Source organism: Bison bison, unplaced genomic scaffold, assembly GCF_000754665.1.
Source record: "Bison bison bison isolate TAMUID 2011002044 unplaced genomic scaffold, Bison_UMD1.0 scf7180017864236, whole genome shotgun sequence".
Lineage (NCBI taxonomy): Eukaryota > Metazoa > Chordata > Mammalia > Artiodactyla > Bovidae > Bison > Bison bison.
Genome location: NW_011494808.1, coordinates 494,474 through 510,894, shown reverse-complemented (window position 1 = coordinate 510,894; position 16,421 = coordinate 494,474). Strand labels below are relative to the sequence as shown.

General features: G+C 37.4%; 1 protein-coding gene across 1 annotated transcript in view; it reads right to left on the bottom strand.

Annotated features, from left to right (window-relative positions):
• The window catches only part of ADAM18 (ADAM metallopeptidase domain 18), a 108,635-nt gene that overhangs the window by 56,589 nt on the left and 35,625 nt on the right, over nucleotides 1-16,421 (bottom strand). The window contains exon 12 of the mRNA XM_010846438.1: nucleotides 14,084-14,267. Within this exon, the coding sequence (XP_010844740.1) occupies nucleotides 14,084-14,267 (184 nt within the window). The remainder of the gene's footprint in view (nucleotides 1-14,083; nucleotides 14,268-16,421) is intronic.

Sequence of the window (16,421 nt, the reverse complement as noted above, 5' to 3'; positions counted from 1 at the left end):
TATTTAAATTAGATGATTTTAAATGATGTTAACCAAATATTTTTCAAGTAAATTCATTGCATTTATATTATATATATATTTATATAATTTATATGTTATTTAATATTTTTATATTCTTAAAAATTTGTAAAATTAAATATCTTCCATTTACTAAAAAATCAAGTTTTAATGATTTTGTCCTTAATAAGATTCTTCTTCATTTAAAATTTTTCAAATGTTTCCAATTTTTCTTATGTTTATGTGAATGGATATGTATTTGTAAATATTCCCATCATAGAAATAATATAGAAAATATGGAGTAAAACTCTGAAGTTGTGATCATATTCTGCAGTTTCCTCAGGTTCTCACTGGGTATCTTATCCTTAAAAAATGAGTTAGAGCATATAACTTTTTTCTGGATTCCATTTTAGTGTTTAATGTTCCAAAGTTCAATACCATTACATGAGTGTATGTGCATTTATGTATTCTTTCATGAAAAGGAAATAAGGATGCATGACCAAACAGTGTTTGTCAAAACTAATTATTAGCAATGTTTAATTTATAACAAGGTAACTTGCAAATGGTGCCTTATTTTTATAATTAGTTCTCTGATTACTGGTGTGTTTGAAAATGATTTTGCATTTTGTAAAATTTTGTTTATGAATAACCATTCCTTCTCACAATTTTCACCATTTTGCAGAAGGATTTTTGTTTATTCATTTTCCTTTTCCCCCCTTTAAATAGGAGTGGCTTTTTAAAAATCTCCGATTACCCTTTTCCTCCTCTCTTTGATAATAACTTGTCCTTGAAGTCTATTTTTGTCTTATTAATGGTGTCTGTTTGTCATTTCCTGTAATTTGCAACTTTCTTCTTCCTTTATGACTATTGCATTTTATATCTCGTCACCAAGCCCTCCAACATGCCAAGACTATAAAATATTATCACTATTTTATTGATACTTTGTTGTTTTTTAAAACTTACAGATTTTTTTCCAGAAATGTACCCCTCCATATTTTGTGGGATATTTACTCTAGTATTTTACTCATCACTGTATTTGTGAATACAGGAATAAATAAATGCACACACCTGCATGTGTGTGTGTCAGCACAAAAACAGCTTACACGTGTATAAAATGGGGGATATTTATAAAGATATAGGTGCCAATGCCATTCTCCCAAAATCCACCTGGGACACATCTGAGTTGAACAAGCTGGGTTTATTAATAGTTTCTGCAAAGGAAAACAAATGCCATGGGGAACTGTATATACCTCCATGAGAGTGTGTAATTAGAGGATTGAGGCTTAGGTAATCTGGGGAGGGTTTAAAGAGTCTGGAGTTTGCAAGACTAGATGCTGTCAGAAACCAGGAGTTCATCTATGATTGGGTATTTTAATAATTCTTATCTAGAAGAAGAAGGGAGCTTCCCAGGGGGCACAGTGGTAAAGAATTTCCCTGTCAAATGCAGGAGACAGGTTTGATCCCTGGGTCAGGAAGATCCCCTGGAATAGGAAATGGCAACCCATTCCAGTATCCTTGCCTGAGAAATTTCATGGACAGAGGAGCCTGGCAGGCTACAGTCCATGGGGTCACAAAAAGTCAGACACAACCTAGCGAATGGGCACACACAAACACAAGAATAAAGACAGTATTAATGCCAGGGTTGAAACTGGTAAAGAAGCAGGAATTACTCATTGGCCAGGAAAAGGGGGTGTTTGGTCACTATTGTAACTTGGACAATTTTCAGGTTTTACCCTTCTCAGAAATAAAGTGGAGGGCCTTGCTTAAAGAGTGCTTTACTCTTTTTCCTTCATCCATTTTGATTACAGGTGTTGGTCTTGTATAAAATCATTCATTTTCAACAGGGGAACACTGCAGCCTGTCTGTGAGCAGCAGGCCAGCTCCTAGCAACATGGTGGCCCAGCTGATAATAGTTCAGATTCTGCATTTTCAGGGCTTGTTTCTCCCTTCCTAGTAGGGAATGCATTGAATTGATAACTCTTATGACATTAACAATTTTCACCCTGGAAATTAAATGTTATATATCTATATAACTTTTTCTTTTTGTTTTTTTTAGTGATTTTTTTTAAATTTTATTTTTACAATATTGTATTAGTTTTGCCCAACATCGAAATGAAGAGTTAGATCAGTTGATAGACATAAATGCTGGCATATAAATAGATACAGATGTATAGATGTCAACTTTCATTTCTTAAGCCAATGGCCCAATATCACAGTGAGCCAAATTTAACAGCCTTGTAATATGTTTTGATATTTTGTAAGGCAAAATTACCCCAAAATGAACTCATTTTCTAAAATGTTCCTTTGTAGTTGTCATTCATATGCAAAATCTAAGAGAAAACAAATAACAGACATAACAAAACTGAAACATACAGCTAGGGGTGGTTGTTTAGTCACTGAGTCGTATCCAGCTCTTGTCACCCCACGGACTGTCAGCCCTCTGGGTTTCTCTGTCCATGGGATTTCCCAGGCAAGAATACTGAAATGGGTTGCCATTTTCTTCTCCAGGGGATCTTCCCAACCCAGGGATCAAAGTCACCTCTCCACATGTATACCTGTGGCGGATTCATTTTGATATTTGGCAAAACTAATACTATTATGTAAAGTTTAAAAATAAAATAAAATTAGAAAAAAAAAAAAAGTCACCTCTCCTGCACTGGCAGGCAGATTCTTTACCACTGAGCCCCCAAGGGAAGCCCACAGCTAGTGGTTACCAGGTAGCAAAGGGAAGAGAGGTAAGGGTAAGATAAGGGCATTAAGAGATACACACTACTATGTATAGAATAAATAAACAACAAGGATATATTATATAGCCATTATTTTTAAATAACTTTAATGGAGTACAGTCTATAAAAATGTTTAAAACATCAAAAGTCCCTTTGTATTCTTCCCTAGTTCTCTTTAAGAAAAACTTTGGAATAAACCTTCCAAGTAACACTGTTCCTAATGGGGTATTTCAAATGCATCAAAGAGTCAGTCCTCACCCACTTGCACACATCCTATGCTATTATAATGAGAATTACATTCTCCGTGCATTCACTCAATCAACAATGTTTGTTGAGCCTGGAATATATATCAGATACTGTTCTGTGTGCTGGTGATGCAGCAATAACCAAGCCATGAACCATCTATTCCCTTTAATGTTATTTTGTTGTTGTTCTTTTGCCATCATCACCTTGTGCGTATGTGTGTATGTATATTTAATTTCCTATGCCACTGTTCCAAAACATTAAAATAGATTCATGCACTTGTTTAACTTATATTTCTAGATAAAATTTAGGATCTGCTTTGGCAGAAGAGTAGTTCAATTCAGGTTAAAACGGGTGTGTTGATTGGGATTTAATAAAGAGTAAATTGAATGCAATTTGACTTTAAAAAAACAGCTATTTATTGCAATTTCTGTGTTATCTTTCAGTTTTGTTAAATCATTTAGACTTTCAATGTACTGGAAAGAACTCATTAACTTTACACCAATTTGTTACATAGTTTGTTTTTTTTAAGAGTGTAGTAAACACGCCTCTGTTATTTCATTTTCTAATTATTTATTGACTTTTAAAAAATAAAGACTATTACTTTTTGTCTCAGGTATTCCACTATTGTACTCTAACAGCAATGACACTTTTTTTATTATCAAATATAATGGATCTACTTCTAATGAGTCACTATTATATATTAAATTTGTTATAAATTACTGCTAGAAAGTTTCTTAAAACTAATACTAAATTTTATTCTGAAGTACATTTTTGAAGAAGGAGTATTTAGTGTTAAAGATTCTTCCTCAGTTGTGATATGTTTTTCTTTGTTTAGTATAATAATCACATGGATAAGTTTAGTTTGTGTTCTTCCAGATAAACCTCAATTGGGCAGACTTTTCTTTTGATTATGTATGAATCTGTGCTTAGTCATTTAGTTGTGTCCGACTCTGTGACCCCATGGATTCTAGCCTACCAGGCTCCTCTGTCCCTGGGGATTCTCTAGGCAAGAATACTGGTGTGGGTTGCCATGCCCTCCTCCAGGGGATCTTCCCAACCCAGGGATCGAACCTGGGTCTCCCACACTGCAGGCAGATTCTTAACCATGAATTTACTTGTCAATATTTATCATAGAAAACTCGCATCTATGTTTGTTACACTAGACTATAGTGTGTGTTTGTGTGTGTGACTTCGTAATACTGAATTTTTCTTTACTATTAAAATTAGTCAACAATTTTACGTTTACTATCTGCCAACTAGTTCAAACTATAAGCTCTCCAAATGTAATTGGCAGATCTTGGGAGATATCTAAAATATTTTTAATGATGTCTATAAAGCCAACAAATTCTTAATAATAATTAGACTTTATTTGTCTTTTATATTGTGTTGATATTTGCATTGATTGGGTAAAAGCAATTGTATATGAAACTGCTGGAGGTCTAGTTTAAATCAAAGCTTTTGGTCATTGTATTATTCATCATCATGTACTTAACAGCTTCATTTAAGGAGGTCTTTGGTAAAGAAGTAAAAAACTACTAAATTTGTTGAATTTTAACCTTTGAACATTCCTCTAATATCGTGTGACAAACGGAGACCGTTCATAAGCACCTTTTATGCATAATCACAATATATTCTCCATTACTATAGATTCTCAAGGAAAACACTTTTATGATCGTTTGCATTGCAGATTGACTAGTCACATGTACCATAGAAAGCGTTTTTACTTGCAAGAACAACTGACAGATAAACCACGGTTTTTCAGGCTCAGGTATTTGGCAGACATTTTCTTAAAAGTGAATGAAGTATGCCTGTTACTCTAAGGAAAACAACTGAATTTGAATCTTTCAAGTGAAAATTAGAATTTTGGAAAATTTTACCATCCACAGAGCCTTCATTTTTCCATTACTTTTCTGATGATATTAGTGATGATATTAATGAATATGAAAATTGTCAATATTTAGAAACTGCATAATTCAGTGAAACAGCATTAGAAATTAGAAAATTATATGCATGCCAAAGGTACACTTGAAGTGTGATATAGACCAGTGGGTTTTAGCATAATAGGATATAAATAATCCACTAATTTTGGTTTTACAATTAAGAATGCAACTATTAGAAATTTTCACTTTTCAAGTTTGGTGTAGTAACAAAGTAGAATATACACAATTTTCTGAAAAGCTGGTAAAATCCCCTTCTATTTTATAACTCTATATTTGTTTGAGGATTAATTTATACACATTAGGATTGCATCTGGAGATGATAAATTTGAAGAGAAAACACTATCTCATCAATATCAATTCCTCCAATCTTACAATAAGGATTCTTTTTGAATTTGTTAAATATTTCCATGATTTCTCCTAGCAATGCTTTGCAGTTTTTTATTCCATGGTCCTGTACATATTTTACTGGACACATTCTTAAACATTTCATGTTTCTTAGTTCTGTTGTAAATGGTGTCTTAACATTTCTTTTTCTAATTTATTGCTGATATAAAGAAGTCTCTTTATTTTTGTGAACTATGGAAACACTGACCTTGATAAATGCACTTTTACAGACAAATTATAATTTATTTCTGGATTATTTCAGGTCTTAATTTCACATAATCATATTATTAGGGATGAAGTTACACTTCCGATTGTTAAATATTTTCTTTTCCTGCTTTGCTTTGCTGGCTGGTGCATCACAGTCAAAATCAAGTATGAAAGATAATAGGGGGCATCATGCCTCATTACGGAGTTCAGGGAGAAAGACCATCATGTATATGATGTTAACTATAAGATTTTATAGACACCTTCCCCTATAATACAGTAAGTTCCCTTTTAATAGAAGATTATTATCTCTCCACTGAGATAATCACACTTTAAAATTCCTTAAATAAACCAATAAATTCTATAATGTGTGTGCTAGTGCATGTGTGCAGATTTCATTACATTCAGTTTATATCTTTTACTGAGAATTCTGTGATCATAATTAGCTTCCAATTAAAATAAATAAATTTATATTAAAAAAAGTGAAAGGTAAAAAAAAGAAATATGGGCATACATAAATCCATCCTTGAAATAGTCTCATTAGATATTTAATCAAAGATTTGTGTGTATGTATGTGTGTGCATGTGTGTTTGTGTGTTTAGTTCTGTACTACTGTTTTCCACCCCATGGACTGTAACTTAACAGGTTCCCCTGTCCATGGGATTTCCCAGGCAATAATACAGGAGTAACTTGCCATTCCCTACTCTAGGGAATCTTCTGGACACAGGGATAGAACTTCCATGTCTTGCAACTCCTGCATTGGCAGGCAGATTCTTTACTACTGTGCCACCTGGGAAGCCCTTTAATTAAGGTTATCTTATCCTTAAAAATGAATTACAGCATATAGCTTTTTTCTATACTCTAGGTAATGTTGCATAAAATCAGTATAATTTCTTAATTTTTTATTTTCACCAGTAAAGACAACTGGTATGAACTTTTCTAAGGTTTAAAATTATGCACATTATTTACTTAAAATATATAAGGCTATTCACATATTTTTTTCTACTCATGTTGTCCTTTGTTCAGTTCAGTTCAGTTACTCAGTCATGTCTGACTCCTTGCGAACCCATGGACAGTAGCACACCAGGCTTCCCTATCCATCACCAATTCCGGGAGCTTGTTCAAACTCATATCTGCCAAGTCAGTGATGCCATCCAACTATCTCATCCTCTGTTGTCCCCTTCTCCTCTTGCCTTCAATCTTTCCCAGCATCAGGGTCTTTTCTAATGAGTCAGTTCTTTGCATCAGGTAGCCAAAGTAATAGAACCAAAGTAACAGCATCAGCCCTTCCAATGAGTATTCAGGACTGAATTCCTTTAGGATTGACTGGTTGGATCTCCTTGCAGTCCAAGGGACTCTCAAGAACCTTCTCCAATACCACAGCTCAAAACCATCAATTCCTCGGTGCTCAGCTTTCTTTATGGTCCAAATCTCACATCCATACCTGACTACTGGAAAAACCGTAGCTTTGACTAGACAGACATTTGTTGGCAAAGTAATGTCTCTGCTTTTTAATATGCTGTCTAGATTGGTCTGAAGAAGGAAATGGCAACCCACTCCAGTGTCCTTGCCTGGAAAATCCCTTAGATGGGGGAACTTGGTAGGCTACAGTTCATGGGGTCGCAGAGAGTCAGACACGACTGAGTGACTTCACTTTCTTTCTTTTTCTAGACTATAGTCACAGATGGAGAAGGAAATGGCAACATACTCCAGTATTCTTGCCTAGAGAATCCCATGGACAGAGGAGTCTGGTGGGCTGCTGTCCCTAGGGTCACACAGAGTTGGACACAACTGAAGTGACTTAGCTGCAGCAGCAGCAGCTTGGTTGGTCATAGATTTTCTTCCAAGCAGCAAGCATCTTTGAATTTCATGGCTGCAGTCACCATCTGCAATGATTTTGGAGCCCAAGAAAATAAAGTCTGTCACTGGTTCCATTGTTTCCCCATCTATTTGCCATGAAGTGATGGGACCAGATCCCTTGATCTTCATTTTGTGAATGTTGAGTTTTAAGCCAGGTTTTTCACTCTCCTCTTTCACTTTCATCAAGAGGCTCTTTAGTTTCTTTTTGCTTTCTGCCATAAGGGTGGTGTCATCTGCATATCCAGGGTTATTGATATTTCTCCCAGAAATCTTGATTCCAACTTGTGTTTCATCCAGCCTGGCATTTCACATGATGTACTCTGCATATAAGTTAAATGAGCAGGGTGACAATACACAGCCTTGACATACTCCTTTCCCAATTTGGAACCAGTCCATTGTTCCATGTCCAGTTCTATCTGTTGCTTCTTGACCTGAATCCAGATTTCTCAGGAGGCAGGTAAGGTGGTCTGGAATTCCCATCTCTTGAAGATTGTTCCACAGTTTGTTGTGATCCACACAGTCAAAGGCTTTAGCATAGTCAATGAAGACGTTTTTCTGGAATTCTCTTGCTTTTTCTTTGGATGTTGGCAGTTTGGTCTCTGCTTCCTCTGCCTTTTCTAAATCCAGGTTGAACATGTGGAAGTTCTCTGTTCATAGACTGTTGAAGCCTAGGCTGGAGAATTTTGAGCATTACTTTGTTAGGGTTTGAGATTAGTGCAATTGTAAATGCTGTTTGTTTGTTTTTTCCTGGTTGTTAAATTTATTAGTACAATGTTTGTGATGCCATCCTACTATTTTTTCATGTCATATTATAAGACATACCGTGTTGTCTCATCTTTAAGTACTGTTATTCATGATTTTTTTCCTTTACTCTTGTTAGTAGAGTCTTACCCATTTTATTTATTTATAACAAGAACTTGCACTTGGGTGTAGGATGCTTGGATACAGAAGCTATGTTGACCATGAAGGTGTTTTGGGTCTTCTGATCAGCCCTGTTAGATCTGCTAACTAATCATTCTGCAATGGCCTTGGTTTTCATTACATTCCATTTTCATGTAATTCAAATTACTTTCTACTTTGCCTATTGATTTCTTCGTCAAGAATACATTCTGCTTGCTAATTTCTATCCTGGTGATTTCAGGTGTTTATATTTATCCTTTCCCATTCTTGTAGTTCTTACTCCACATATTGGGGAACCCAGGTGAAGATCTGTCACCTTCTCATTGTCACCTCAATATGTCACAGAAGAACTAGCAACATGACCACAGGTTAGGCTAAGGAACCTACTGGATCTACTCTAAGATGGATTTTACCAAAGATGCCAGGTACCACTTGGATTCTCTACATGCCTATGCTATCCATGCTGGTGCTTTGGTTCCTCTTTGTAAGCCTCTTGAGTAAAGATGCTCTGTGCATCATTCTATAACGATCTGGGTCTTCCCCAGTGAACAGCTACAGCAAACAGCTGGAGGTCACTATGGAGGGGAATCACTGAGGAAATTGCTGCTTTATATCCTTACTGGGGCTACTGTAGGATCTCAACCTCAACTTCAACAATGAGCTCTGGCTCTGAAACTGGCTTGGTTGCATAAATTTAGCAAGGAATTGTGAATTTCCATTAGTAATATTTGACAACAGCCCTTTGTTCCCTTCTTGTTTTCAGCTACACACATCAAGGAGTCTCATCATTGACCACCCAGATCTCTCTTAACCACAGCTGCTTGGCCTCAGCTATTTTGGAATTCAGCAATCCCTAGTGACATTGAATGCCCAATTCCATACTGGTACTACCAACCACCAACCCTAGTCTATAGAAGAAAGCTACCACCGAGATTTTCAGCAATGTTGGAATCTCCTTGGAAATGCATTTCTTAATTGTTTTAGTGAAAGGGGTGCACTCTGGGCCACTCAAATAATTAGGTGCTAGTTTTTGTATTAAAATATGGCCACTACTCAACTTTTGATTCTTCCTGTGTTACTCCATTAAGGTAGTTCTGGCATAACAACCTCATTTATTATAGTCCAGATTGTTTCCCATCTTCAAGGCTCCACCCAGCAGCAAATCAAGGCTGGCCCTAGGTTATCTTGGATGAAAGGATGCTCGCATTCACTCAGTTGTGTCCAACCCTTTGCAGTCTGATGGACTGTAGCCCACCAGGCTCCTCTGTCCATGACATTTTCCAGGCAAGAACACTGGAGTGGGCTACCATTCCCTTCTCCAGGGGATCCTCCCAACGGAGGGATCGAGCTTGCTTCTCTTGTACCTCCTGCATTGCAGGCAGATTCTTGACCAATGAGCCACCTGGGAAGTCCCCTAGTATGAAAGTGCTCAGTCGTGTCTGACTCTTTGCAACCCCATGGACTGTATAGTCCATCGAATTCTCCAGAACAGAATACTGGAGTGGGTAGCCTTTTCCTTTTCCAGGGGATCTTCCCAACCCAGGGGTCGAACCCAGGTCTCCTTCATGGCAGGCAGATTTTTACCAGCTGAGCAACAAGGGAAGTCCCCTACCAAGGCATTAAATCCTAATTCACTGGACAGCATCCCCCTGTCAATACCTTACCTAGGCTTATATTTCAATATCTTGGGGCCAATATCCTTGATATCTCTCCCTGGCATGTTCTCCATGTTCTTGTCCACACATATTAGCAAATTCTACAATTCAAAGAAATAACCTCTTTATTCCAGTAGCATAGAGTGTGTCTTCACTTGGGCTGCATTTAGACTTGACACTAACTGGTGGTTTGGTACCAAGGGAATGCAGAGACAGATCTTGAGAAGAATAGGCATCCTCTTGTGAGACATCCATCTCATGTAAGTCTCTGTGGTCCACACACAATGTGATGCTCTGCTCCACCAGGAGGCGGTCAGTAACTTCACAGCCCAGGGGCTTCTGAGGAATCTGGAGGTTTAAGTTTCTCAAGTGCATCTATTCAAATATGCCAAGTCCAGAAATGAGTACATGAGTACCTATTACTATGTGGCCAGCATGAAATACACTTTCAGGATCATATATTTTTTTCTATTTATTTATTTATTTTGGCTTCGCTGGGTCTTCATTGCTGCACGTGCACTCTCTCTAGTGGCGGTGCATAGGCTTCTCATTGCGGGGGCTTCTCTTGTTGCGGAGCTCAGGCTTTAGAGCCTTCAGGCTATGGTGGTTGCGGCTACCGGGCTCTAGAGCACAGGCTCAGTAGCTGTGGTGCACAGGCTTAGTTGTCCTGTGGCAAGTGGATTTTTCCTGAACCAGTGATGGAAACTGTCTTTTGCATTGGCAAGTGGATTCTTCACCGCTGAGCCACCAGGGAAGCTCCAGAATCCTGAGTATCTGCTTCCTAGGACAATTTCTGATTCAGCTAATGTGCTTTGAGTTTCCCCAGAAAGAGACTCTGAAACAAGGATTGTCATTGTGGTGGTTTAGTCGCTAAACTGTGCTCAACTCTTTTACGACTGTAGCCCACCAGGCTCCTCTGTCCATGGGATTTCCCAGGCAAGCATACCGGAGTGAGTTGCCACTTCCTTCTCCAGGTGATCTTCCCGACCCAGAGATCAAATGTACATCTCCTGTATTGGCAGGCGGATTCTTTACCACTGAGCCACCTGGAAGCCTGCAATAAGGATGCATATTAGTAATTTATTTGGAAGGTGTATTATTTCCCTACTGATGCTGTTACAAATGACCACAAACTCAGTGGTCAAACTTAAAACTTACACAAGCTAATTTTATCATACTTCCTATAAGTCAGAATTTCAGATGGGTAATCTAGGTCAGGTTATAGCTTACAGTCTCACAAGTGTAAAACCCCAATTTGGAGAATAAGCATCCTGTTGCTTTGGTAGCTATCAGCCAAGAACTAGTCTTTTCTCCAAGAAAATACCAACATTTCCTCTTATTCTTCCATGTGTCTTCCTTCAGTAGCAGTTTGAGTCCCTCTCACTTTCCAAGGCTTTTTGAGCCCCTTTCTGTAACAGCTCTCTGATTTCACCTGGAGAACATTCTGTTTTTGAGGGCTCATGTGCTTAGACTGGACCCACCCAGATAATCCAGAATAATGTCCCTTCTTTAAGGTCCATATGCTTAGTTACTTCTGCAAATTACCTTCTGCCATGTAATATGCACACCCACAAATTCCAGGGATTTGAGAGCAAATGTATTTGAAGGTCCATTCTGCTTACACCAAAGCACTGGCATGGGATATTAGGGAAGGGAAGCAAGCTAACACATGTCAATTTGTGAGCTCCTGTAAGATATGGCTCCTATAAGATAAAGCTAAATCTCACAAGTATCATTCCATTGTATATATATATCACATCTTTTTTATCCATTTATCTGTCGATGGACATGTACATTGCTTCCACGCCTTGGCTATTGTAAACAGGCTACAATAAACATTAGAGTGCATGTATCTTTTTAAATTATGATTTTCTCTGGATATATACCCAGCAGTGGGATTGTAATACCATGGAGTATTATTTATCCATTAAAAAGAATGAAATAATGCCATTTGCAGCAACATGGATGGACCTAGAGATTGTAATGCTGAGTGAAGTAAGTCAGACATAGATGATGAAATATCATATGACATTCCTGATATTTAGAATCTAAAAGGAAATGATACAAATGAACTTACATACAAAAGAGAAAGAGACTCACAGACTTAGAGAACCAACTTGTGGTTGTCAGTGCACACCACTATATTTAAAATGAATAACCAACAAGGACCTACTGTATAGCCCATGGAACTTTGCTCAGTGTTATGTGGCAGCTTGGATGGGAGGGGAGTTTGGGGAGAATGAATATATATGTATGTATATATATATACATATATATATGCTGCTAAGTCACTTCAGTCGTGTCCGACTCTGTGCGACCCCATAGATGGCAGCCCACTAGGCTCCCCTGTCCCTGGGATTCTCCAGGTAAGAACACTGGAGTGGGTTGCCATTTCCTTCTCCAATGCATGAAAGTGAAAAGTGAAAGTGAGTCGCTCAGTGGTATCCTACCCTCAGCGACCCCATGAACTGCAGCCTACCAGGCTCCTCCATCCATGGGATTTTCCAGGCAAGAGTACTGCAGTGGGGTGCCATTGCCTTCTCTGACACATACACACACACACACACACACACACATATATATATAAAACTGAATCCCTTCACTGTTCACCTGACACTATCACAATATTGCTAATTGGCTATAATCCAATACAAAATAAAAAGTTAAAATCAAAAAAAAAATATCCCACAGATACCTCTGGGAAACGATACAGAGTTGGGGACAGAAAACATTTTTTGTAAAGGATGAAAGAGCAAATAGTTTCAGTTTTGTAGAAATGCTATGCCATATGGTCTCTGTTGCAACTATTCAACTCCATTGTTATAGCACAAAAAGAGTCATAGACAACATGCCAACATATAAGCATGGCTGCATTCCAATAAAGTACCATTTACAAAAGTGAATGGCAGCTGAATTTGATCCATTGGCTATAGTTTGTAGAACTCTGATGCAGAACATGCTTTAGAGAATTTCCTCATGCAGAGCAAACAATTGGGGACATTATCCACAATCCTAATTATCTGAGGGCTGATTGCTAGTCCTGAGTACATTAAGTTCTCCTTGATAACTGCCCAAGTATTCCACTCTATTGAGGACAGAACAAACACTACATCACAAAGTATCAGGTACATGAAGCAAAAACATGCTGCAGGAATAATCAGTGCCAAGGAAATATGGTGGAGCACTGTCAGCATATGCTATAGTTATCGGTCTATCTGTAGCCTGCAGTTGCAGAAACTCACATTGTGTAGATTTAGCCCTAGATTATGCCACTTCATTTTATCTTTCATTAAAAATATCAGATTTGTCAAGTAACTGGCACATATTCAGGGGTAGGTCAATGCAAGATGTTAATTGTGCTATTTGGCAAAAAACTAAGATGACACTGGAAAATCTGAGATAGTCAGAAAACATATATACATATATATGCACACACACATACATACATACGTACATATAAGGAAATGGTAGATGGTTAAGAGAATTTGTAAGGATTTAAGTTACACAAATGAGTAGCAGTTAGCTATTTTTGTTGGTGGATGAGAAAGTCATATAGCTGCTGGGGGAGTAATCATGAAGAAATTTTATTTAAATGGGGGGATTGTTAAATATTAGAAAATAATGATAGCATAACAAACTAAATATCTGGTCCTATCAGTTGAGAATAGTGTTAATTGCGCATTTGGTTGATGGAGATATAGTATAATAGATTCTATATTTATCTTTAGAAAGATTATAAAGAACAAATTTTGATCATCCTGAAACCTGGAAATATATGAATATTTGAAAATAATTAAGAAAAACCCATTATAATGTTTAAACATTCTCGCAATGACAAAAGACAGAAAAACGCTGGATCAAGTTCGGAAGTTTATAAAGAAAACAGAGACTGAAGTCATAAGATTTAGGCTAAAAGAGATTTCATTTAGTACACATACTCAAAAATTCTCTGCTGGCATAATTGGGAATGGTGTGTACAAACCCAGATTTCATGACTACTCATCTTCTCAGTTGAAGAGGTATGTGGAAGTGATTCATACATCTTAATTTATCCTCATTTTTATATCTTAATTCTACTGAAGACTTAGTTGCATATATTATTCCATATATACCATGGTTGCTTATCAGAAACATACAAAATTGTGCTCAGATTTCAGTCTTAATCACTCACCTGTTCACTGCCACAGTCACATTCTTCATGAGCTTCCAAAATCCCATTACCACACACTGATTGATTTTGATAGAATGGTTTCAATATTGAAAACTTCTGAAAACACTGAGCTTCAAATGTTGAAACAAAATATCTATATTCATGCATGCTACAGTTGCTAAAAATCTTTACACCACTGGAAAGTCTAAAATGAAATAATCCTCAGGTTAAATAAAACTAGCTAATAAAACCACATCTAAACAATGCATCATATATAATATGAATATAATATATATATATGCACCATATATAATGTGAATATAATATATATGCACCATATATCATATGCACCATACATAATGCATCATATATAATATGAATTGTATGATGCACCAAACAAAAAACTAATGCTTTTTGGTGGAGACAGTGTCAATCTTGGCTAAGTTTTTAGAATTTTGTTTTTAATTGGAGGATAATTACTTTACAATATGGTGATAATTTCTGTCATACATCAACACAAATGAGCCACAAGCACACACATGTCCACTCCTCTTAAACCTCCCTCCCAGTTCCCTCCCCAACCCACCCCTCTAGGTTGTCACAGAGCACCAGCTTTGGATTCCCTGCATTAATACAGCAAATTCCCACTGGCTATCTATTTTACAGATGGTAATGTGTATGTTTCAATCTACTTACTCTTAACATTCTATCACAATAAATGGATTTATCCAGCTCAGACTTAAATTGAAGAAAGTAGGGAAAACCACTAGACCATTCAGGTATGACCTAAATCAAATCCCTTATGATTATACAGTGGACGTGAGAAATAGATTTAAGGGCCTAGATCTGATAGATGGAGTGCCTGATGAACTATGGAATGAGGTTCGTGACATTGCACAGGCGACAGGGATCAAGACCATCCCCATGAAAAAGAAATGCAAAAAAGCAAAATGGCTGTCTGGGGAGGCCTTACAAATAGCTGTGAAAAGAACAGAAGTGAAAAGCAAAGGAGAAGAGGAAAGATATAAACATCTGAATGCAGAGTTCCAAAGAATAGAAAGAAGAGATAAGAAAGCCTTCTTCAGCGATCAATGCAAAGAAATAGAGGAAAACAACAGAATGGGAAACACTAGGGATCTCTTCAAGAAAATCAGAGATACCAAAGTAACATTTCATGCAAAGATGAGCTCGATAAAGGACAGAAATGGTATGGACCTAACAGAAGCAGAAGATATTAAGAAGAGATGGCAAGAATACACAGAAGAACTATACAAAAAAGATCTTCACAACCCAGATAATCACGATGGTGTGATCACTGACCTAGAGCCAGACATCCTGGAATGTGAAGTCAAATGGGCCTCAGAAAGCATCACTACGAACAAAGCCAGTGGAGGTGATGGAATTCCAGTTGAGCTATTCCAAATCCTGGAAGATGATATGTGAAAGTGTTGCACTCAATATGCCAACAAATTTGGAAAACTCAGCAGTGGCCTCAGGACTGGAAAAGGTCAGTTTTCACTCCAATCCCAAAGAAAGGCAATGCCAAAGAATGCTCAAACTACTGCACAATTGCACTCATCTCACATGCTAGTAAAGTAATGCTCAAAATTCTCCAAGCCAGGCTTCAGCAATATGTGAACCGTGAACTTCCTGATGTTCAAGCTGGTTTTAGAAAAGGCAGAGGAACCAAAGATCAAATTGCCAACATCCGCTGGATCATAGAAAAAGCAAGAGAGTTCCAGAAAAACATCCATTCCTGCTTTATTGACTATGCCAAAGCCTTTGACTGTGAGGATCACAGTAAACTGTGGAAAATTCTGAAAGAGATGGGAATACCAGACCACCTTATTGCCTCTTGAGAAATTTGTATGCAGGTCAGGAAGCAACAGTTAGAACTGGACATGGAACAACAGACTGGTTCCAAATAGGAAAAGGAGTTCCTCAAGGTTGTATATTGTCACCCTGTTTATTTAACTTATATTCAGAGTACATCATGAGAAATGCTGAACTTGAAGAAACACAAACTGGAATCCAGATTCCCAGGAGAAATACCAATAACCTCAGATATGCAGATGACACCACCCTTATGGCAGAAAGTGAAAAGGAACTCAAAAGCCTCTTGATGAAAGTGAAAGTGGAGAGTGAAAAAGTTGGCTTAAAGCTCAACATTCAGAAAACGAAGATCATGGCATCTGGTCCCACCACTTCATGGGAAATAGATGGGGAAACAGTGGAAACAGACTTTATTTTTCTGGGCTCCAAAATCACTGCAGATGGTGACTGCAGCCATGAAATTAAAAGACGCTTACTCCTTGGAAGGAAAGTTATGACCAACCTAGACAGCATATTCAAAAGCAGA